The following is a 23,035-nucleotide window of genomic DNA, read 5'->3' on the forward strand; positions in this document are numbered from 1 at the left end:
CTATAGATGCTCCTCTAGCAGACCGCCATCAGAAAAGCTGGTTGGCATGGCACCCACACATGTAAAATGACTGCCGGGTGCCTATGTGGTAGCGTTGGGTACGGTGTTGCATTTAGTGTTATCATCCTGGTTTAACTGCCAGAGCCTCTGAGAAGACACTAGTTCTCAGAAGAACACAAAATGTCAAACTGCTCTGGACATACACACACACACACGTGGGCACACACACACACACCGTCTCGCAGCAGCATTAAGATTGAACAGTGTGAACTTTGCACAAGCGACCTGCTTTACTTCGCTCACCCCCCCCCCCTCCCCCCACAAACAGGAAACCACACCAACGGAAGGAAGCCGTGAGCTCCTCTCTCACTCCCCCCATCAAAGAGAGAGACTGTGTAGACAACTGAAAAAAATCAAGGTAGAGGTGGAATTCCTGAATAGAGAGAGGGGCAAAGGAGAGGGAGATGTCATAGGAGAGGGACGAGAGAGGGAAAGGTATAGAAAGGCTAAATGAGAGAGGCACTTGGTGTATTTGTGCAGCAGAGTATACAACCCTTCATTAAAGCGTGGTTATGAGCTTACAGGATCCAAGCTTCAAAGACACATTTATCACCTCTGCAACTGCAAAGCACCAAGTGACATATGCGCGGATACATAGAGAAATCATTCCATGAGTCATCTCGTCAACGGTCCATTCTCATCGTTTAATCTTTCAACGAAAGTTTTACATCAAATCAAATTAAAGTTAAAAACAGAACTAATTATTTTAAGGCTTCACTTTCCAAAATAACCAATACATTCTTTAAAAAAAAAAGAAATAATGTAACAATAGTCTTCATTAAAAAGGGATATCCATTTTCCTTAGACAATTCAACTGTAATAGACCCGATTTGATCTCCTGGTCGTTGTGACATCAGTGACTCTGGATTTTGTGACCTCATAAAGTACGCCGGACAGCCAGGATCATTCCATAAAAACACCAGTAATTGCAACAAAAAAAAAGAAAAAAAAAAAAAGAAGGGTCTTAATAAAGAAAACATAGATTATCTTCTGTACCTGTCTGGAACAGACGTCTGTCCCTCCACCACGTTCTAGGTAGCTGAGGGACAAATCTAGTGTTATTATTATAATATACCAAACGGGTCTAAAAACAACAAGCATGATTAGGCTTAATCTGTTATAAATGCAACATCCCACAACCGATCGGTGGGTTTGGAGTACAATGCGGCCTGTGCCTGCCAACTCCATTTTTTTCGGTTGGATACTGTATGTAGTAAGTAGTTTGTGGTTACACTGAACGAACAAGCATAATATTTAGTCTTAAGTTTGTTGACGGGAGGACGACAGCACTGGTTGGAATGGCTTCGAAATGGACCGGTCCTAGTTATTCCGTGGCCAATCAGATCTCTGCGTTTCAGACCCAAGCAAGAAGCACAGCAGCAGTAGTTGGGATGTAGTGGTTAGAAATCAATCAGAGCACTGGGGTGAAAAATATCCTGCCGGTTTTCCGCAGAGGTCTCTACCGTCGACATATAGTCCCTGTGGGGTAACGGATGAGTGTCTGTCTAAGAGTGACACCCCTATCTGTGACCCCTGTGACACATTGGCTGTAACAGGAGATAACTGGGGTGCACGCATCGGAACGCAAAAAGGCTTTCTGCTTCTTTCTCTCCCTCGGGTAAAGTAGCTGCCTCTTCTGAAATTCTCTTTTGTGCTTTCTTCTATCCGGTCACCTCTTCCAGCCACAGAGGTTAGGCTTCCACTGATGTGGCTCTTTGACTTCATGTTTACTACTCTGCATACATTTCTCATAAGCCACTTTGTCTCATGTTGTCATGCCAACACGTGAGGCCAATCAGAAGTGGAATATCTGATTGGTCACTACAAAAACACCAGGAAATGATGAGTGGAACGGTTTGGCAGCTCTGACTCTGCAATGTTCCTCAGCAGATAAAGGTATTAAAAACCATATCACCTCAAATGTTACAAATAATAAATAAAAGTCTCTGTATAGGGCATTGTCCAATTAAAGGCCCTAAATGTAAAAACACTGCTGCGTGATTGAAACAGGGACCAATCAGGGTGCAGCATATTCCACAGGAGCCTCCAACGTCCCTTTAATCTCAAATCAAAACGCTGGACACTGGCACCCTCGTGGACCTGCCGCTCTTCGGTACAACAATTGGTTCATCATCTGTTAGGGAAAGAAAATACAGGACAGTAAAATTAAAGCATTGTATATTGATTATCAAGATGAACAGAATATGTGACCTGGTAGTTTCTTCTAACTGATTTGATTAGATTTTTTGATTTGAACTGTTGCAAGCCTCTCTCTGCTAACATCACCTGTGGTCTGTAAACTCGTCTCTACCGGTCTCATCTGTGCTTGCTCTCAACACTTTCTTTCACATATCTGTAGTTAGCAGGAGTAAGTGTTGGGCCAGCAGCATAGCACCCTGCATCCCACTGCATCCCACTGCAGGCTTGCCTCTGAAGCTAAGCAGGGTTGGTCCTGGTCAGTCCCTTGATGAGAGACCAGATGATGCTGGAAGTAGTGTTGGAGGGCCAGTAGGAGGCACATTTTCCTTTGGTCTATTTAAAAAAAAAATCCCAATGCCCCAGGGCAGTGATTGGGGACATTGCCCTGTGTGTAGGGTTCAGTCTTTAGGATGGGACATTAAATGAGTGTCCTGACCCTCTGTGGTCAGTAAAATCCCATGGTACTTACTGTAAGAGTAAAGGTGTAAACCCTGGTATACTGGCTCAATTCCCAAATCTGGCCCGCATACAATCATGGCCACCAAATCATCCCCAGCTTCCAATTGGCTCATTCATCCCCTGTAACTATTCCCCAGGCCATTGCTGTAAATGAAAATGTGTTCCCAGTCAACCTACCTGGTAAAGTATGAGATTTGTATTTTTTATTTTAAAGGCTCCTCATTGAATTTCACCACTTCACATGCATTCATAGTTAGCTTCACCTGTTGCTAATCTGGGGCCCAGGCACATAAACGTAGCTCCAATTTTAGCCTCTCACCTGAGGGTGTGTAGTTTGCGGCACGTTGACGGTCCTTCTCGATGAAAAGGGCGGTGGCCAGGAAGAAAGACCCGCCCCCCACTGCCACAAAAGTGCACATGAGGAGGGAGAGCTGCAGGGAGCGGAACTGCCACAGGTACGAGTCAGTCTGCTTCAGAGAGTCTGACACCTGATGGGGAGGGGAGGGGGGAGGGGAGGGGGGGGGGGGTCAGACAGTAAATGAGGATCATACTCTTTCTTTAGACAGGTGTGTGTATCAAATGTGTAGTTAGTTATGCATGCATACATACATGCATAACAATCACGAGACATACCAGGCCTATGAGATAAGGACTCCCAGCATCTCCTAGCAGGTGAGAGAGAACGATCTGGAAGGCCTCAGCTGTGGCGCGACGCGTGGGGACCACCACGTACTGGGAAAGACAGAGGGAGAGTGGGGGGGGGGGGGGGGGAGATGGAGGGGAGGTAGGAAATAATTAGCAAATCAGCACAATTTAAAAGTAACCTTGAGGTTGGAAGGTCAAACATGTGTGCACTAAAGAGTCACATTACTTTAAAAATGTGGCTATTCATATATGCCACTGACTTGGCATGATCTAAATTCCTCAACAGACACCGAATCCATATTATCCAGTTAGTACACATTTTTGTTGTCGCCCCGGACGAGCACACCAGGTGAGTTTGACAAATTAGATCAGAAACATCTGCATATGGACATTGATTGAATAGGGCACAACCACCTTGCGTTTAGATAGGGGATTGTTATGCATCTGAACTCACTAGCAGGATGTCCGCTACGATGGCCCAGTTCATAGACAGGAAGGTCTCGCCCAGGAAGATAAACACCTGATCACAAAAAAAACAAAAAAACTGGTTAGACTACCATTACCATACACTGGGGATACAAAGCCAACAGAGAGGAAAGCGGGTGTGAGAAAGACAGGCTGATCGGTCTTACCTACTACTTACTAAAACTGCATACTGTATACTAATCATACTACATACTATTTATGTACTGTTCAGTAAAATCGAATGCAGATAGCAACACATGCTCCCGAGTGGCGCAGTGGTCTAAGGTACTGCATCTCAGTTCTAGAGGCATCACTACAGACCCTGGTTCGATCCTGGGCTGTATCACAACTAGCTGTGATCGGGAGTTCCATAGGGTGGCACATAATTGGCCCAGCGTCATCCGTTAGGGGAGGGTTTGGTTGGGGTAGGCAGTCATTGTAAAATAAGAATTTGTTCTTAAACGGCTAGCCTAGTTAAATTTCAAAAACATAACATACTAGACTCAGCCATATTGAGAATGAGTCATCTAATGTGCAATTGCGTTGACTCCTGCCATTTGTTTATTTTGGTACAGCGTGTTACTATATCTGTGTATCAGCTGTTGTCAAACACAAGCATTTCTCTTCCTCAATATTGTGCAAAATCTCACGTACTTTCACACATGATCAATTCCATGTAAAAGTACCAACGTGAAGTCACTAGGAGCATATCAAATTGGGTGTTAAAATGAAAGCTAGTCTGAGAAAGTAAGGCATATATACACTGAACGTAAATATAAACGCAACATGTAGTGCCATGTTTCATAAGCTGAAATAAAAGATCCCAGAAACGTTCCATACACACAAAATGCTTATTTCGCTCAAATTTGGTACATAAGTGTTTACACACCTGTTAATGAGCATTTCTCCTTTGCCAAGATAATCAATCCACCTGACAGCTGTGGCATATGAATATGCTGATTAAACAGCATGATCATTACACAGGTGCACCTTGTACTGGGGACAATAAAATGCAACTAAAATGTGCAGTTGTCACACAATGCCACATATGTCTCAAGTTGAAGGTGCATGCAATTGGTATGCTGTCTGCAGGACTGTCCACCAGGTGTTGCCAGAGAATTAAAAATGTTCATTTCTCTACTATAAGCCGCCTCAAACATTGTTTTAAAGAATTTGGCAGAAAGTCCAACCGGCCTCACAACCACGTGTAACCACGCCAGCCCAGGACCTCGACATACAGCTTCTTTACCTGCGGGATCATCTGACCAGCCACCCGGACAGCTGATGAAACTGAGTTTGCACAAATGAAGAATTTCTTCACAAACTGTCAGAAATCGCCTCAGGGAAGCTCATCTGCGTGCTCGTTGTGCTGACCAAGGTCTTGATCTGACTGCAGTTCGGCACCGTAACAAACTTCAGTGGGCAAATGCTCACCTTCAATGGCCACTGGCACCCTGCCTAGTGTGCTCTTCACAGATTAATCCCAGTTTCAACTGTACCAGGCAGACGGCAGACCGTGTGTATCAGTGGTGGTCAGCGCCATGAGGATTTTTATTTTATTTTTAATGAGCATGGCCTTATTTCTATTATTATCCTCTCACCTTCTCCCTTCTCTTGGGGACTTCAGTGCACAGCACTTCAGCTAACATAGCATCCCTCTCTGAATAGGCTGAGCTAGCTGCATTCACAGAAGTAACAAGTAAAAAAGGTAGACCTAACAATTAGTGTTTTTACATTATTTTCTTTCATACCAAATTGGTAACAGAATAGCTGCAATTGAGTTGGCTACAATGAGAAATAATAGTAGTCACAAACCAGTTGGTTTCACAAGTTTGGACAGGACAGTAGAGTAAGTAGAGTATAGTTCAATACTGTAGAGTTCAGTATAGTATACAGTAGAGGACACAAGTTGAGTACACTATAATGTACTGAACTATCTGCACTCTACGGAGCTCTACTGTGCTGTACTCTCCAAACATAGACGTCTATGATTGGTTCAGATTTGGTGTGGTCTGGACCAATCAAATTTGGTCTGGTTCGGGGCTCATTAAAATAATATCCAGTGTGTAGAATAATACCCAAATATGCAAGAGAGAACATTGCATATTTTAACCTTTGTGTACCCATTTAGGATAAATCACCATGAAGAGAATTTCTGTAGTACAGATCAGGGAACCATGATGAAATTCCGTTACCGGGTGTAAATCCACTTCACTTACTGTAGTTTGGCCGGTAGGGATATCCTTGTCTCATCGCGCACCAGCGACTCCTGTGGCGGGCCGGGCGCAGTGCGCGCTAACCAAGGTTGCCAGGTGCACGGTGTTTCCTCCGACACATTGGTGCGGCTGGCTTCCGGGTTGGACGCGTGCTGTGTTAAGAAGCAGTGCGGCTTGGTTGGGTTGTGTATCAGAGGATGCATGACTTTCAACCTTCGTCTGTCCCGAGCCCGTACGGAAGTTGTAGCGATGAGACAAGATAGTAGCTACTAAAAAAACAATTGGATACCACGAAATTGGGGAGAAAAGGGGGTAACATTTTTTTTTTAATTTAAAAAGGTTTCGTAAAAATATCAGTGTTAATTGTTTAAAATAGTCATTGTGCATAGATTTGTACAGTTTGTTAAACTTTGAAATCCATGGTTTTTGTTTGGTATACATTTTAAGTGAAAAATGTAAGTCTCAGTTCAGCTCCAGCACCGTGGAATTGTCCATACCCAAAATGCCTACTATTTAGAATGCAAGTATTCGGCCACGGCCACACAGAGCGAGAGATGGGTGTTGGCTTACGTAGGTGGCAGTGGGGCTGGCCTGAGCGAAGACGATAGCGAGGTAGAGGAAGGGCGCTGAGAGCAGAAGTCCTAGAGCACACACCAGGGGGTCAGCCTTTGGGGTCCTCAACCTCAGCCTCCTACTGACCTCTGCACCACTGGCCACACCCAGGATCCCCGACACAACTGTGATGATGCCAAAGTACAGGCTGCGGAGGGAGAGAGTGAGAAGAGTTTATAACATTCAATTGGAAACATTTGTTTACCCTTGCTGACTCATCTGTGTGGTTTTTGATTGACAATTGACTATTTCCTGATAAACTGAATTCCTTTGACAGCGAAAGTTTGATGTCTATTCTCTACTGCTGCTCTTTATTCACTGACTTGTACTGTCATCCCAAACCGTTGCAGTCATCAGGAGTCGAGTGTAGTAGTGGCAACAACGTTGTGATGATTCAATCTTATCCTGTGATTGCAGAGGAGTCTGATGATCCCTTAACATTCTGACTGATTATAAAGTGTCTTTGTTCAGCACCTAGTTCCTGTGTGTGTGTTACCTGTCGGACGTTTGCGAGTCACCTGTTGGATGTTGGTGTGAGCCTGTGTGTTACCTGTCGGAGGTGTCGCAGGGCGCCTTAATGCAGGGGGGCCTTTCTCCGGTGAAGACAGCAGCTCTGAAGAGGAAGGCCGGGGCCCAGAGTGCCAAGGAGCCAGTCACAAAGGCCACTGCTGTGAAGCCAAACGTAGACAACACAAAGCTGGGGCTGCACACAGACACAAACAAATATCTTGGTTTGATAACTTCTGTAAGACCAACGATACACTATAATGGTGCAATGAATACAGAGCTATAGAGATAAGGGCAAAACATAGTGGACTATTATAGGGAACATGGGTGTCATTTCAAGTAGTGCACAATATAGAAAAGAGGATATGATATTCAGCTCTGGTCAAATGTAGTTCTCTACACAGGGATATCATTTGACACTGGGCTGGTGATGGTGGACATACTTTCTGCAAAGGGCCTTCATGTCACCCAGCCAGCTGGTCCTTTGGAGGGTGTGCTCCGGTCGGGCCTCGATAGCACCCCTCTTCGGCTCTTTCACCACAAACAGAAGCAACACCACCGCTACCAGTCCTAACGCAGGAGTCACCTAAGGGGAAAAAACACAATTTTAATGGCATAATTGATGTTTCTGATAGAGACAGATAGAACTAAAACATGGACACATTGAATTTTTAAGTCAGATGACCAGCTGGCTGGGTGACGTGCTTTTATGCATTTTTGTTTTATTCCCTTTATGGTTGAGAGTGCATGTATTTTGAGAAACATGTGTGTTGAGATGTATGTATAATATCCAACAGCTCAGGGGATTTGATAACTCACCCGCAGGGCCCAATGCCAGTCCCCTGCCATGTCATCAACCTTTGACCCCACGATGTAGCCCAGACCACTGAGGAAGGAAGGACAATGGAACAAACATTCACCACAGGGTCAATCGGCTCCTACTCTTAACACATAATCCAAGACAGATAACAAAGATGGACAGATGTATACATTAGTAGGTGTGTATGTTCTATGACCCCACCTGCCCACTGGAATGGCGAAATAGAAGACAGAGAGCATCTGCGTCCTCCTCTCCTTGACGTACAGGTCAGCAATGATGGTTGGGGCGATAGTGGAATAACTGGCCTCCCCAACCCCCACGAGGCCACGCGTCAACAACAGGAGCCAGAAATACTGACAGGATAAATGGTGGAGAGAGGGGGAAGAAAAGAACATTCCTTCAGGTTAAGATTTTACTTTAATTTAAAATCAGGGGAGCCCATTGAGGCCAGGTTCTCATTTTCAATGGTGCCCTGAGGACAACAAATTCAACAGAAACACAAACATAAAATATCTATATTCACAGCATCATTGGAATGAGCTTGTTGTCATTGCAGGCGATCTCAACGCTGTGCGTTACAGGGAAGACATCCTCCTCCCTCATGTGGTACCCTTCCTTGCAGGCTCTTCCTGACATGACCATCTAGCATGACAATGGCACTAGCCATACTGCTCGTTCTGTAGGTGACTTCCAAGACAGGAATGTCAAGTGTTCTGCCATGGCCAGCGAAGAGCCCGGATCTCAATCCCATTGAGCACGTCTGGGACCTGTTGGATCGGAGGGGGAGGGCTAGGGCCATTCCCCCCCAGAAATGTCTGGGAACTTGCAGGTGCCTTAGTGGAATAGTGGGGTAACATCTCATAGCAAGAACTGGCAAATCTGATGCAGTCCATGAGGAGATGCACTGCAGTATTTAATGTTGCTGATTTTGACCCCCCCTTTGTTCAGGGACACATTATTCAATTTCTGTTAGTCACATGTCTTGTGGAACTTGTTCAGTTTATGTCTCAGTTGTTAAATCTTGTTATGTTCATACAAAGATTTACACACGCAGTTAACAGTGAGGGGACGTTTCTTTTTTTGCTGAGTATATATTGTTTTTTAAATCATGAAAAACTGCAGGTTAATAAAAAAATATATATAAAAAATAAAATACAATTTTTTACCCCCCTTTTCTCTCCAATTCCTTGATATCCAATTACGATCTTGTCTCATTGCTGCAACTAGTTCCCCAACAGGCTCGGGAGAGGCGAAGGTCGAGTAATACGCCCTCCGAAACATGACCTGCCAAACCGAGCTCCTTAACACCCACCCGCTTAACCCGGAAGCCAGCCGCACCAATGTGTCTCAGGAAACACCATTCAGCTGACTACCAACGTCAGCCTGCAGGCGCTCGGCCCGCCAGCAGGAGTCGCTAGAGCGTGATGAGCCAAGTAAAGCCCCCCAGACCAAATCCTCCCCCAACCCAGAGGACGCTGGGCCAATTGTGCTCCGCCCTACAGGACTCTCGGTCACGGCCGGTTGTGACACAGCTTGGGATCGAACCCGGGTCTGTAGTGACGCCTTAACCACTGCAGTGTCTTAGACCGCTGCGCCACTCGGGAGGCCCAGTTATTCACAGTTAATAAAAACAAAACAAAAATACTCTGACTTAACAAATTCAACACAGACTTCTAAACTGCCACCAGGGAATCAAGATGCAGGGAGTTCTGCAGGTTATTATTTAAAAAATGGGCGGCATTAAAACTGAAGGCGAATTTACCTAATTCAGTGGAGACCCGCAGCTCACGTCTCTTCACACACGGAGACAGACAGACAAGCAGGCAGGCAGACACAGAAAGTTTAAGAGTTGTCACACACAGATTTACAATCCATTGTCAAGTCATTTTCACTGTCTGAGAACCAGGGCATGGGCATAGAGGTCTTCACATGTCCAAAAAGGTGCATCCGTTCCGAAATCGATCCGTGGCTCTCCCACCAGACTCGATAAGCACACAATTATTTTCCAAAAAACGGAGACCATTCCGAATTAACCCAAGGTCAGTGGGACCAATTCTGAAAAGTACTGTGGAAAGCAGACTCAAACAGACCTGTGCTGGTTCGGATCCAAAGACCCGTTCAGATCCAAGAGAAAGAAACCAACTGGGCGCTGCCAGCACCATCAATAAACAAGCGATATTGGCCAAATTATCCACAGTTATGTGTCCTTAAAAACTGCCTATAACAAATGACAACAAAAAAAAAATTGTTGTTTCGATGTGGAACATATTCCCAACTTTATAGTTCCTAAAACAATAGTCGTCAGAAATTAGGGAGAGATTTTTAATTATAGAAGAATGGAGTAACCTTTTCAACGCTAGTTAAGGATACTATAGTTATCACGTTTCACATTGGATTTATTAACTACAAAAAAGATGTTCAAATTTTAAATTCTGGAGCTGCTCTGCAAAAAAAAAAAAAAAAAAAAAAAAAAAAGCAACAGTAAGGAACGATATAAACCATAACTTTTTGGGGATTCAAAACAGTTTTATTTTGCTGGTCAGAACAGTGTAACTCACTTCTCTGGGCATGTAGGAGCTGGCAAGCGTCACCACGGACCAGAAGCCGATGCCCACACTCATGATCACCTTCCTGTTGTACCGGTCACCCAGGTAACCAAAGACAGGAGCCAGGAACATGTAGCTGCAGATGAAGACTGTTTGTAGCAGCCCCGACTTCCCATCATTGATCCCAAAGTACTGCTCAATGTCAGGCAAAACACCTAAACAAGACAGAGACAGACAGACCTGTTATATGGAATATGTGAAATTACTTATTGGGGTTATGATAGTCTAATCCAACATGCTTTTTAGGAGTTGCCTATGCTTCTGTAGCAAACAGATCGATGATTGTGTGAAATTATCATAATATATAACTCTTAAAAAGGTCCTGTCAAAATCATGTTTTTCATCAAATTTGATGATATTTGGATGAAACCAGAACAAAGTAGGATGACCAAATTATAAAAGATTGCTGTTGCTTTTACAATGATAAAGTTTGATCAGAAAGTTAATCACATAAAGCCTAATTTTAATAAACCATGGTAATATCTTATTATCTTACCCATCTTAAATACGTACAGCCTTGTAACTGTCATCGCAGAAGGCGTGTTGGCAGAGTTGCGTGGTTTAGATTGGTACAAGTAAACTAACACCAAAATTTGACTTCAGTGTGTCAGCAAATATAATTAGAGGCTAGCTAAGTCTTCAGCCAGCATAGAACAAGAGGGGGAAGGGCTACTACTTCCGGGTTGGAGCGAGTGGTCGCATCCGCACTTCGGTCCGCAGGTAGTATAACTTTTCATTACATTTCATTATAGTACAACGGTTTGATTTGTCTAATCTTAGCAATTTCTTCTTAGCTAGCTACATAGCAGTCTTTGTATCAAAGATAATTGCGTAATTATCGTATTTCGTCATCCTAACGTAGTCTACACTGCTATCTGCCCAGCAGCTAGCCAGCTAGCAAACGTCTACCGAATAGCAGCACTGTAAAAACTATTACACTCAACGACTTGATTAGTGTAGTGTTAGCTAGCTACATAGTTGTCTTTGCCGTCTTCGTATCCAAGATAATTGTGTAGTTTAGAGTGTGTAGTCTTAGAGTGATTATCTTAATTTACCGAGGTTAGCTAGCCAGCTATTTGTCGTCCTTAACGTAGGGACACTGCTAGCTAGCCAACAGCTAGCCAACGTCTACCGAATAGAACTTCCTCACTCAACAACCCGGTCGCATTCCGCTTCGCTCCACAGGTAGTATCACATTTTCATTTCATTTCATTACAGTACAACGGTTTGATTTGTTTGATCGTAGCTAGCTACATAGCCGTCTTTGTATCAAAGATAATTGTGTAGTCTAGAGCGATTTTCTAGGTTAGCTAGCCAGCTATTGTCGTTCTTTTAACGCAACGTAACGTAATCAACACTGCTAGCTAGCCAGCTAGCCCCCGAATAGCAGCACTGTAGAAACTATCACACTCAACGGAACGACTTGATTAGTGTAGTGTCAACAACGCAGCCACTGCCAGCTAGCCTACAAAGTCAACAACGCAGCCACTGCCAGCTAGCCTACTTCAGCAGTACTGTATCATTTTAATCATTTTAGTCAATAAGATTCTTGCCACGTAAGCTTAACTTTCTGAACATTCGAGACGTGTAGTCCACTTGTCATTCCAATCTCCTTTGCATTAGCGTAGCCTCTTCTGTAGCCTGTCAACTATGCGTCTGTCTATCCCTGTTCTCTCCTCTCTGCACAGACCATACAAACGCTCCACACCGCGTGGCCGCGGCCACCCTAATCTGGTGGTCCCAGCGCGCACGACCCACGTGGAGTTCCAGGTCTCCGGTAGCCTCTGGAACTGGCGATCTGCGGCCAACAAGGCAGAGTTCATCTCAGCCTATGCCTCCCTCCAGTCCCTCGACTTCTTGGCACTGACGGAAACATGGATCACCACAGATAACACTGCTACTCCTACTGCTCTCTCTTCGTCCGCCCACGTGTTCTCGCACACCCCGAGAGCTTCTGGTCAGCGGGGTGGTGGCACCGGGATCCTCATCTCTCCCATTACATTTACATTTAAGTCATTTAGCAGACGCTCTTATCCAGAGCGACTTACAAATTGGTGCGTTCACCTTAAGACATCCAGTGGAACAGCCACTTTACAATAGTGCATCTAAATATTTTAAGGGGGTGAGAAGGATTACTTTATCCTATCCTAGGTATTCCTGAAAGAGGTGGGGTTTCAGGTGTCTCCGGAAGGTGGTGATTGACTCCGCTGTCCTGGCGTCGTGAGGGAGTTTGTTCCACCATTGGGGGGCCAGAGCAGCGAACAGTTTTGACTGGGCTGCGCGGGAACTGTACTTCCTCAGTGGTAGGGAGGCGAGCAGGCCAGAGGTGGATGAACGCAGTGCCCTGGTTTGGGTGTAGGGCCTGATCAGAGCCTGGAGGTACTAAGGTGCCGTTCCCCTCACAGCTCCGTAGGCAAGCACCATGGTCTTGTAGCGGATGCGAGCTTCAACTGGAAGCCAGTGGAGAGAGCGGAGGAGCGGGGTGACGTGAGAGAACTTGGGAAGGTTGAACACCAGACGGGCTGCGGCGTTCTGGATGAGTTGTAGGGGTTTAATGGCACAGGCAGGGAGCCCAGCCAACAGCGAGTTGCAGTAATCCAGACGGGAGATGACAAGTGCCTGGATTAGGACCTGCGCTGCTTCCTGTGTGAGGCAGGGTCGTACTCTGCGGATGTTGTAGAGCATGAACCTACAAGAACGGGCCACCGCCTTGATGTTAGTTGAGAACGACAGGGTGTTGTCCAGGATCACGCCAAGGTTCTTAGCGCTCTGGGAGGAGGACACAATGGAGTTGTCAACCGTGATGGCGAGATCATGGAATGGGCAGTCCTTCCCCGGGAGGAAGAGCAGCTCCGTCTTGCCGAGGTTCAGCTTGAGGTGGTGATCCGTCATCCACACTGATATGTCTGCCAGACATGCAGAGATGCGATTCGCCACCTGGTCATCAGAAGGGGGAAAGGAGAAGATTAATTGTGTGTCGTCTGCATAGCAATGATAGGAGAGACCATGTGAGGTTATGACAGAGCCAAGTGACTTGGTGTATAGCGAGAATAGGAGAGGGCCTAGAACAGAGCCCTGGGGGACGCCAGTGGTGAGAGCGCGTGGTGAGGAGACGCCACGCCACCTGGTAGGAGCGACCTGTCAGGTAGGACGCAATCCAAGCGTGGGCCGCGCCGGAGATGGTGGAGAGGAGGATCTGATGGTTCACAGTATCTAAGGCAGCCGATAGGTCTAGAAGGATGAGAGCAGAGGAGAGAGAGTTAGCTTTAGCAGTGCGGAGGGCCTCCGTGATACAGAGAAGAGCAGTCTCAGTTGAATGACTAGTCTTGAAACCTGACTGATTTGGATCAAGAAGGTCATTCTGAGAGAGATAGCGGGAGAGCTGGCCAAGGACGGCACGTTCAAGAGTTTTGGAGAGAAAAGAAAGAAGGGATACTGGTCTGTAGTTGTTGACATCGGAGGGATCGAGTGTAGGTTTTTTCAGAAGGGGTGCAACTCTCGCTCTCTTGAAGACAGAAGGGACGTAGCCAGCGGTCAGGGATGAGTTGATGAGCGAGGTGAGGTAAGGGAGAAGGTCTCCGGAAATGGTCTGGAGAAGAGAGGAGGGAATAGGGTCAAGCGGGCAGGTTGTTGTCAATCCTGTCGTCTCAGATTTTCAAAATATGCTTTAGAACCAGAGAAAATCACTAATTTGTGTAAGAGTGGTGATAGCTAGCTTAGCATTAGCGTTAGCATTTAGCACGCAACATATTCACAAAAACCAGCCAAGGAATCAAATAAAATAATTTACCTTTGAAGAACTTCAGATGTTTCAATGAGGAGACTCTCAGTTACATAGCAGATGTCCAGTTTTTCCTGAAAGATTCTTGTGTAGGACACATCGTTACCTTTTGTTACTATGCATATGGCTACCGAAACTAACCGAAAATTCAGTCACCTACATGTCGAACTTTTTTCCGAATTAACTCCATAATATCGACTGAAACATGGAAAACGTTGTTTGAATCAATCCTGAAGGTGGTTTGTCATATTTCTCTCCATTGAAAGCACCGTCCTTGTAGCCTGGTTTGTTCTGAGATTTGAATGGAAAAATACCGGGACCTGACTTTTGCGCACCGATTGCCACGCAGACACCAAGCGGGACACCTGGTAAATGTAGTCCCTTATGGTCAATCTTCCAATGATATCCCTACAAATACGTCACAATGCTGCAAAGACCTTGGGGAAACAAGAGAAAGAGTCCGTTCATTCCTGTCGCATTCACAGCCATATAAGGCGATCATGGAAAACGTAGCCTCAGAAATCCTGTGCATTTCCTGGTCGGTCATACATCTTGGTTTTGCCCGAAGCATTTGTTCTAAGGGACTCACAGTGAAAATCTTTGCATTTCTGGAAACGTAAGACTGTCTTCTTTCCAAAACTATCAATTCCAAGCATATTCGAGCATCTTTTCGTGACAAAATATTGCGCTTAAAACGGGCACGTCTTTTTATCCAAAAATGAAATACTGCCCCTAGAGTCTTAACAGGTTAAACCCCTACAACTCATCCAGAATGCCGCAGCCCGTCTGGTGTTCAACCTTCCCAAGTTCTCTCACGTCACCCCGCTCCTCCGCTCTCTCCACTGGCTTCCAGTTGAAGCTCGCATCCGCTACAAGACCATGGTGCTTGCCTACGGAGCTGTGAGGGGAACGGCACCTCAGTACCTCCAGGCTCTGATCAGGCCCTACACCCAAACAAGGGCACTGCGTTCATCCACCTCTGGCCTGCTCGCCTCCCTACCACTGAGGAAGTACAGTTCCCGCTCAGCCCAGTCAAAACCGTTCGCTGCTCTGGCCCCCCAATGGTGGAACAAACTCCCTCACGACGCCAGGACAGCGGAGTCAATCACCACCTTCCGGAGACACCTGAAACCCCACCTCTTTAAGGAATACCTAGGATAGGATCAAGTAATCCTTCTCACCCCCCTTAAAAGATTTAGATGCACTATTGTAAAGTGGCTGTTCCACTGGATGTCATAAGGTGAACGCACCAATTTGTAAGTCGCTCTGGATAAGAGCGTCTGCTAAATGACTTAAATGTAATGTAAATGGCTGACCAAAACTGACAGATGTCATGTCATTATATTGAGACATTCCAATTGGAAGATCCATACAATTTTCTGGACATCATTGATGTCATGATATATTAACATTGTTTGATAGTCAATATACATGTATTTAATTAAATGTATTCAGACCTCACCTTGTAAAGTTTCAACTGAAATTGTCCAAGATGAATTGGCTAGCTACAGTTGAAGTCGGAAGTTTACATACACCTTAGCCAAATACATTTAATCCTAGTAAAAATGCCCCGTCTTAGGTCAGTTAGGATCACCACTTTATTTAAAGAATGTGACATGTCAGAAGAATAGTAGTGATTTATTTCAGCTTTTAATTCTTTCATCACATTCCCAGTGGGTCAGAAGTTTACATATACTCAATTAGTATGTGGTAGCATTGCCTTTAAATTGTTTAACTTGGGTCAAACGTTTCAGGTAGCCTTCCACAATAAGTTGGGTGAATTTTGGCCCATTCCTCCAGACAGAACTTGTGTAACTGAGTCAGGTTTGTAGGCCTCCTTGCCCGCACATGCTTTTTCAGTTCTGCTCACAAATGTTCTATAGGATTGAGGTCAGGGCTTTGTGATGGCCACTCCAATACCTTGACTTTGTTGTCCTTAAGCCATTTTGCCACAACTTTGGAAGTATGCTTGGGGTCATTGTCAAGTTTTAACTATCACTGATGTCTTGAGATGTTGCTTCAATATATCCACATAATGTTCCTGCCTCATGATGCCATCTATTTTGTGAAGTGCACCATTCCCTCCTGCAGCAAAGCACCAACACAACATGACGCTGCCACCCCCGTGCTTCACGTTTGGGATGGTGCTTCACGGTTGGGATGGTGCTCCACGGCTTGCAAGCTTCCCCCTTTTCCCTCCAAATATAACGATAGTCATTATGGCTAAACAGCTCTATTTTTGTTCCATCAGACCAGAGGACATTTCTCCAAAAAGTACGATCTTGGTCCCCATGTGCAGTTGCAACCCGTAGTCTGGCTTTTTTTAATGGCGGTTTTGGAGCAGTGGCTTCTTCCTTGTTGAGCGGCCTTTCAGGTTATGGCGACATAGGACTCGTTTTACTGTGGATATAGATGCTTGAGGAAGCAGGTACAAAAGCATCTTCACAAGGTCCTTTGCTGTTGTTCTGGGATTGATTTGCACTTTTCGCACCAAAGTACGTTCATCTCTGGGAGACAGAATGCATCTCCTTCCTGAGCGGTACGCCGGCTGCATGGTCCCATGGTGTTTATACTTGCGTACTATTGTTTGTACAGATGAACGTGGTACCTTCAGGCAATTTTACTACAATTTTTTTTCTGAGGTCTTGGCTGATTTCTTTTGATTTTCCCATGATGTCAAGCAAAGAGGCACTGAGTTTGACGGTAGGCATAGAAATACATCCACAGGTACACCTCCAATTGACTCAAATGATTAGCCTATCAGAAGATAGCCCATCAGAAGATTCTAAAGCCATGACATAATTTTCTGGAATTTTCCAAGCTGTTTAAAGTCAGTCAACTATTTACAGGTGAGCTGTGTAAAGGTGCAGTGATCGGAAAGCTGCTCTGACAGCTAATGCTTAAAGTTAGTGAGGGAGATAAGTCTCCAGCTTCAGTGACTTTTGCAATTCGTTCCAGTCATTGGTAGCAAGAGAACTGGAAGGAACGGCGGCCAAAGCAGGTGTTGGCTTTGGGGATGACCAGTGAGTTGAGATAAGGCGGGGCTTTACCGAGCAAAGACTTATAGATGACCTGGAGCCAGTGGGTTTGGTGTTTTCAAAAGAACCTCCAGTCAAGGTGAGCTCCCTGCCCACTCAATCTTTTCAGACTTCCTGGTAGTTTGACATGAGAGAAAAACATGTAACATAAAAAATAAATAAAAAATTGAAGTATCTAAATCTGGAAAAAATATAATGGGTGATGTTTAAGTCACGCATAAGGCTATTTTACATGGGAATCAGAATGACTGTTCGGGACCTTTAAAAGGTGAGGACCAATATCTAAACACTTATGATATGTAGTTCCCCTTTAAAGAAATGTTAGGTGAGCATTGGGTTTGGTCAATTTTGGTGTAACGCTAGATCGTCCATACCAGCCACGGTGAACCTGTCCATGTAGTTGAGCAGGTTGATGAAACACAGGACGATAACAGTGAACACCGATCTCATGCTGGACACGCCGCTGGCTGGCTCTTTCACTTCTCGGTGCTGGCTGGGCCCCGCACCAGGCTCTTCTGAGCCTTCCGCCTCGCTGTCATCAGAGAAGAAGGGCGTGGTGTCAGAGGTGGGGTCAGCTAGAGACATCACAGCTGCTGGAGAGAACAAGGAAAGAAAACTGAATGATGAGAAGGCCATTTTTGGGTCAACACAGTAGGCACCTGGAGTTAAATGGAACTCACGTGCAAAGAGTTCTCTGGCAGAAACAAAGGAGGGAAAATAAAAATGAAAAAGTCAAAAGGAAAAATACCTAAATGAATGGCAGACACACAAAGGTCCAAATGCATTTCAAACGTGTGTCATTGTAAAACCAAAGCAAATTTGAGTGGTTTGGTGGTGTTATTCAGCTGAAGGGAAAGCAATGTAATTTAGAGCCAGGGGAACAAGACAGTCAGAGACAATGTGGGAGAAGGGGGCAGTATAGGGGAAGTATAGCAATGCAGTCTTGTGATGTATGCTAACGAAATTAACTTACTGTCATGTGAGCATGGACAGCACATGTCTGAATGTGTGTGTGCAGAGTGTTAAGACAGTGTGTGTGCATTTGTATCAGCAAGAATGGAGGCTGTTTAGAAAGAGTATGTGAGGAAACTCAGGTAATGAAAAATACCATAGAGAGAGAACGACGAGTTAGGGCTTGAGTATGGTTTCCAATTTCCTGAAGTGTTTTTCAACGTCACACAAAGGCTAACTCTAGGTGGTCACCAGACAAGGGTCAATTTGTGCTGACAGGCAGGCTAATACACGAACATCCTCTTCAAACAAAAAGCTAAACTGTTCATAATTAACCACAAAACTATGTCTAGAGTAGAGGGTTAAAATGCTTCATCTGTTTACAGATTGCTACATAAAATACCAATATGATTCTGATCGATACTTGAACTTAGCAAGTTATCTAGTTTGAGCAAGGTCCCATTGACATGTTTGTAAGCTTGCAGAAGTAGACATTATGTAGTTACCAGTTAGCTGGCTACTGTTACGTGATTGCTGGACACAGAGGTAAAGACAGTTATAAGTTGGATATTCAACGGATATTTGCGTTTTCAAACCTCAATAACTTTCAAACCACTTGAGCCACAGATTCCAAATAAGTGTCATGATGTTGGAAAAATTGCGCACTATATTGCATAAGTCTTATTTTCACAATTTGGAGATTAATTCGCTTTCCAAAGCTAATAAGCATGTGGAAATGTGAGCCGCATTTTGTATTCATAGTTTAATTAGGGAGCGTAATCAAAATACAAACTTTTACATTAAAATTTCAATAGCTCCTTGGTAATGTGACCTACTGACCTCAAACTCATTTCAGAATGTCCACGGTACAAGGGCACAAGGCGAGACCCAAATGCAGGCACAGGAGGCAGATGGCTGAGCTCCGATATTTATTATAACAAAGGGAGTAGGTAAAAGGCAGGTCGGGGACAGGCGAGAGGTCATAAACCAGGTCCAAACAGTACGAGGCGATAGGCAGTCTCAAGGTGAGGCCAGGCAGGGGTCAGAAACCAGATCAGAGGCCCAAACAGTACAAGGGGATAGGCATGCTGGTAGTCAGAACCGTCAGGCAGGTGGGTGGGGGGGTTGGCGGCGGCAACTCTGGACACATGCCAGGCCCTTTTCGTAGATCTCCCCAGCTACGGCGCTCGCTGGCCCCACACATTGTAGGTGGGGAGGTCTCCTCTACGCTCACTAGACTTGAGGCGGAGACTAAACCCATTGGCCCCGCAGTGATAGGGCATTGCATGGATCTGGCTCATGCCCTATGAAGTGGGGAGCAGTATCTCAAGCTTGTCTGGGGAGGGGGCCTACATCTGATGTGGGTAGTACCATCCACGGCCATTGATTTGCTGCGGAACCATAAAACGGACAGAAGAAGCCTAGGTTCCCACTAGGCACAGATCACTGAATGTCAAGTTGATGAAATTCAAAGGTTGCTTCTTCCGACACCCAGTTGATGGTGCCGCTAGGTACTGCGAGGGGTATTTGGTTCTCAACCCTATAAGTATTGCACTGGCACTTGATGTCGATTGGGTGTGAAGAAACAGTTTAAGTCCACAGAAGGTTAGTAGCGGCAAATGATGTCCAGTTTGTAAGACAGAAAAGCCTGTGATGATACCACCGGGCATTAGTGTGAGCAGAAAAAAGTGGGCGGGTCACCAGCAGCACAGAGCCTTTTATGGGTTACCAGGTGCACGTGGTTCCTGACAGCAGGACTATAGACATTTTAGTAATTCCAGGGAGTAAGTGATACTCTAAGGCCAAGGGAGAGGGATGTTGAACGGGTAGGGAGAGTAGGTGTGGAGGCCTGGAGGTCTGTAGTTCCAGGCAGTAAGCTATTCACTCTCAGGCCCAGGGAGAAGGCAGGCAGGGAGTGTAGACCTAGAAGCCAGGAGGTCAGGAAGGCCCCAGAGAAGGCCGAAGTGAATAGGTGTGTGAGTGACACTGTCCTTCAGGGGGGCAGAGCAGGGAAATCGATGTAAAATTGTGTAAGTTGAAAATGGACCAACCTAAAGGATGTGCAACGTGTAGGCTCACTGACTGTACATTCCAAACCTTGTTTGAAGTCAGTAGGTCACATGACCAAGGAGCAAATGTTTTATTTATTTTATTTCACTTTTATTTAACCAGGTAGGCTCATTGAGAAGTTGTTCTCATTTACAACTGTGACCTGGCCAAGATAAAGCAAAGCAGTGCGACACAAACAGAGTTACACATGGAATAAACAAACATTACAACAATTAAAAATGGTAATGTAAAAACATGTGAGATGAAAATGGACAAACTAAAGGGTGTGCAATATAGAAGTGTAGTCAGTGGACATTATGAACCTTGTTTGAGGTCAGTAGGTCACATGATCAAGGAGATATTGAAATTAGAAACATTGAATGTATAAATGCATGAGATGAAAATGGGCAAACTAAAGGGTGCCCACTGAGTGTACATTCTGAACTTTGAAGTCAGGTCACATGACCAAAGAGCTATTGAAATTCAAAAATGTAAATAAATCATTGAAAATTGTGAAAGACAAAAGAGACAACAAAAAGAGTGTGTGCAATGTGTGTCTATGCCATCGGGTTAGCTAGAACCAGTTTTAAACGTTTTAGGAGTAATTGAAATTTGAAATGTTTGATTTGTCACTATGTTGACGGTCCCTAACTGCTGTTGGTGGTGAAAACTACAGGCGAATATCCAACCTGAAACTGACTTTACCTCGGGTTGCTGGACAGCAAATTATGTAGCTAAATAGCAAATCCTATCCTATCATTATGGGACCTTGGTTGGTTAGCTTGTTGCTAGCAACCAGTGTGACACCGTATACAATTACCAAACACCTTGTTAGCTGGCTAACAAAACTAAAGCTACCTAACAGATTTTGTCATTCGATGTCAGTACGTTGCTAATACTCTGTAAACGAATGTATCCCATACCTAGCAGCCCAGCAGCAGTATAATCTTGCCAACTCTCGTATACTTTGAAAACAGATGTCCATAATACCTGTGAGTCTCAAAGCTACTTTTTGTTATTGTTTAACGGTCGTTACCTGGTAGCTGGTCAACTCAGTGATGAGACGAGGTTATCTGTCTCGGGTCCGGTGTTGATGTCAGATCTGCTCTTGGACGTTATGCCATTAGCTTAAACACTAGCGTCAACATGTCTTGATGCTCTCTGAAAAACTGGTCGGACGAAGGTAAACCGTTATGTTTTTGCGAGGCGCAGCTAGGTTCTTCTTTCCTTATCGCGGCGCAGCCATGTTGAAATTGTATCCAACTTCCGCACCTTACTCACATGACTTATTACAACACCACCTCCGTTGGAAATCGACCAACAATGAAACTGATACCAGTGACTGAATAGATATGAGAGTAACAAGTCCTTTTATTGGCAAATAGTCAAAGTACATAGTTGCATTCTTCCTAGCCTCAACCAATGATGTTAAACATCATTGGCTTCAACCGACCCTGGTGTGGTGAGATAACAGTCATTGTGCAGACGTTAATTCCAGAGGCAGTTTGGAACTCCGTAGTAAGTGTTGCAACCGAGGATAGAAGATGCGATTCAGCACTCGGCGGTCCGGATCAGTGAGCTTGTGCGGCCTACCACTTCGCGACTAAGCTGTTGTTGCTCCTATAAATTACCACCCCACAATAACAGCACTTACAGTTGACCGGTGAGGTTCTAGTAGGGCAGAAATTTGATGAACTGGCTTGTTGGAAAGGTTGCATCCTATGACGGTGCCACGTTGAAAGTCATTGAGCTCTTCAGTAAGGCCCCAATGTTTGTCTATGGAGATTGCATGGCTGTATGCTCAATTTTATACACCAGTCAGCAACGGGTGTGGCTGAAATATGGGGCGGCAAGTAGCCTAGTGGTTAGAGCGTTGGATTAGTAACCTAAAGGTTTCAAGATCGAATACGTGAGCAGACAAGGTAAACATCTGTCGTTCTAAGCATGAACAAGGCAGGTAACCCGCTGTTACTAGGCCGTTATTGAAATTAAGAATTTGTTCTTAACTGAGTTAAATAAAGGTTTTTAAAAAATGTCAGAAGGGGTGTCCACATACTTTGGTGTATATACAGTGGGGCAAAAAAGTATTTAGTCAGCCACCAATTGTGCAAGTTCTCCCACTTAAAAAGATGAGAGAGGCCTGTCATTTTCATCATAGGTACACTTCAACTATGACAGACAGAATGGAGAAAAAAAATCCAGAAAATCACATTGTAGGATTTTTAATGAATTTATTTGCAAATTATGGTGGAAAATAAGTATTTGGTCACCTACAAACAAGCAAGATTTCTGGCTCTCACAGACCTGTAACTTCTTCTTTATAAGAGGCTCCTCTGTCCTCCACTCATTACCTGTATTAATGGCACATGTTTGAACTTGTTATCAGTATAAAAGACCTGTCCACAACCTCAAACAGTCACACTCCAAACTCCACTATGGCCAAGACCAAAGAACTGTCAAAGGACACCAGAAACAAAATTGTAGACCTGCACCAGGCTGGGAAGACTGAATCTGCAATAGGTAAGCATAAATAGGTAATCAGTGTGGATGACGGATCACCACCTCAAGCTGAACCTCGGCAAGACGGAGCTGCTCTTCCTCCCGGGGAAGGACTGCCCGTTCCATGA

The 23,035-nt window shown here is 44.8% G+C and overlaps 1 protein-coding gene across 4 annotated transcripts; it reads right to left on the reverse strand.

The window, feature by feature from the left end:
- Positions 1 to 685: 685 nt before the first annotated feature.
- Positions 686 to 21,863, reverse strand: LOC115145258 (protein spinster homolog 1-like). 4 transcript variants are annotated; one of them, XR_010459458.1, is made up of 13 exons: positions 21,445 to 21,734; positions 17,783 to 18,001; positions 10,542 to 10,744; positions 8,185 to 8,336; positions 7,983 to 8,049; positions 7,607 to 7,749; positions 7,207 to 7,359; positions 6,615 to 6,804; positions 3,818 to 3,883; positions 3,352 to 3,450; positions 3,038 to 3,206; positions 2,729 to 2,862; positions 686 to 2,194 (listed from the first exon to the last, which is right to left on the reverse strand). XR_010459458.1 is itself a non-coding variant. In XM_029686688.2 (12 exons), the coding sequence occupies exons 2-12, from the start codon at positions 17,991 to 17,993 to the stop codon at positions 2,124 to 2,126; spliced, it is 1,524 nt and encodes a 507-aa protein (XP_029542548.1). In that variant the 5' UTR covers positions 17,994 to 17,998; positions 21,445 to 21,731; the 3' UTR covers positions 686 to 2,123. The 4 variants fall into 4 exon arrangements, 3 of the variants coding, with proteins under 3 accessions (XP_029542548.1, XP_029542547.1, XP_064859244.1); XM_029686688.2 differs by lacking the exon at positions 2,729 to 2,862 and having other exon boundaries at positions 17,783 to 17,998; positions 21,445 to 21,731; XM_029686687.2 differs by lacking the exon at positions 2,729 to 2,862 and having other exon boundaries at positions 21,445 to 21,730.
- Positions 21,864 to 23,035: the final 1,172 nt, after the last annotated feature.

Source organism: Oncorhynchus nerka, linkage group LG17, assembly GCF_034236695.1.
Source record: "Oncorhynchus nerka isolate Pitt River linkage group LG17, Oner_Uvic_2.0, whole genome shotgun sequence".
Taxonomy (NCBI): domain Eukaryota; kingdom Metazoa; phylum Chordata; class Actinopteri; order Salmoniformes; family Salmonidae; genus Oncorhynchus; species Oncorhynchus nerka.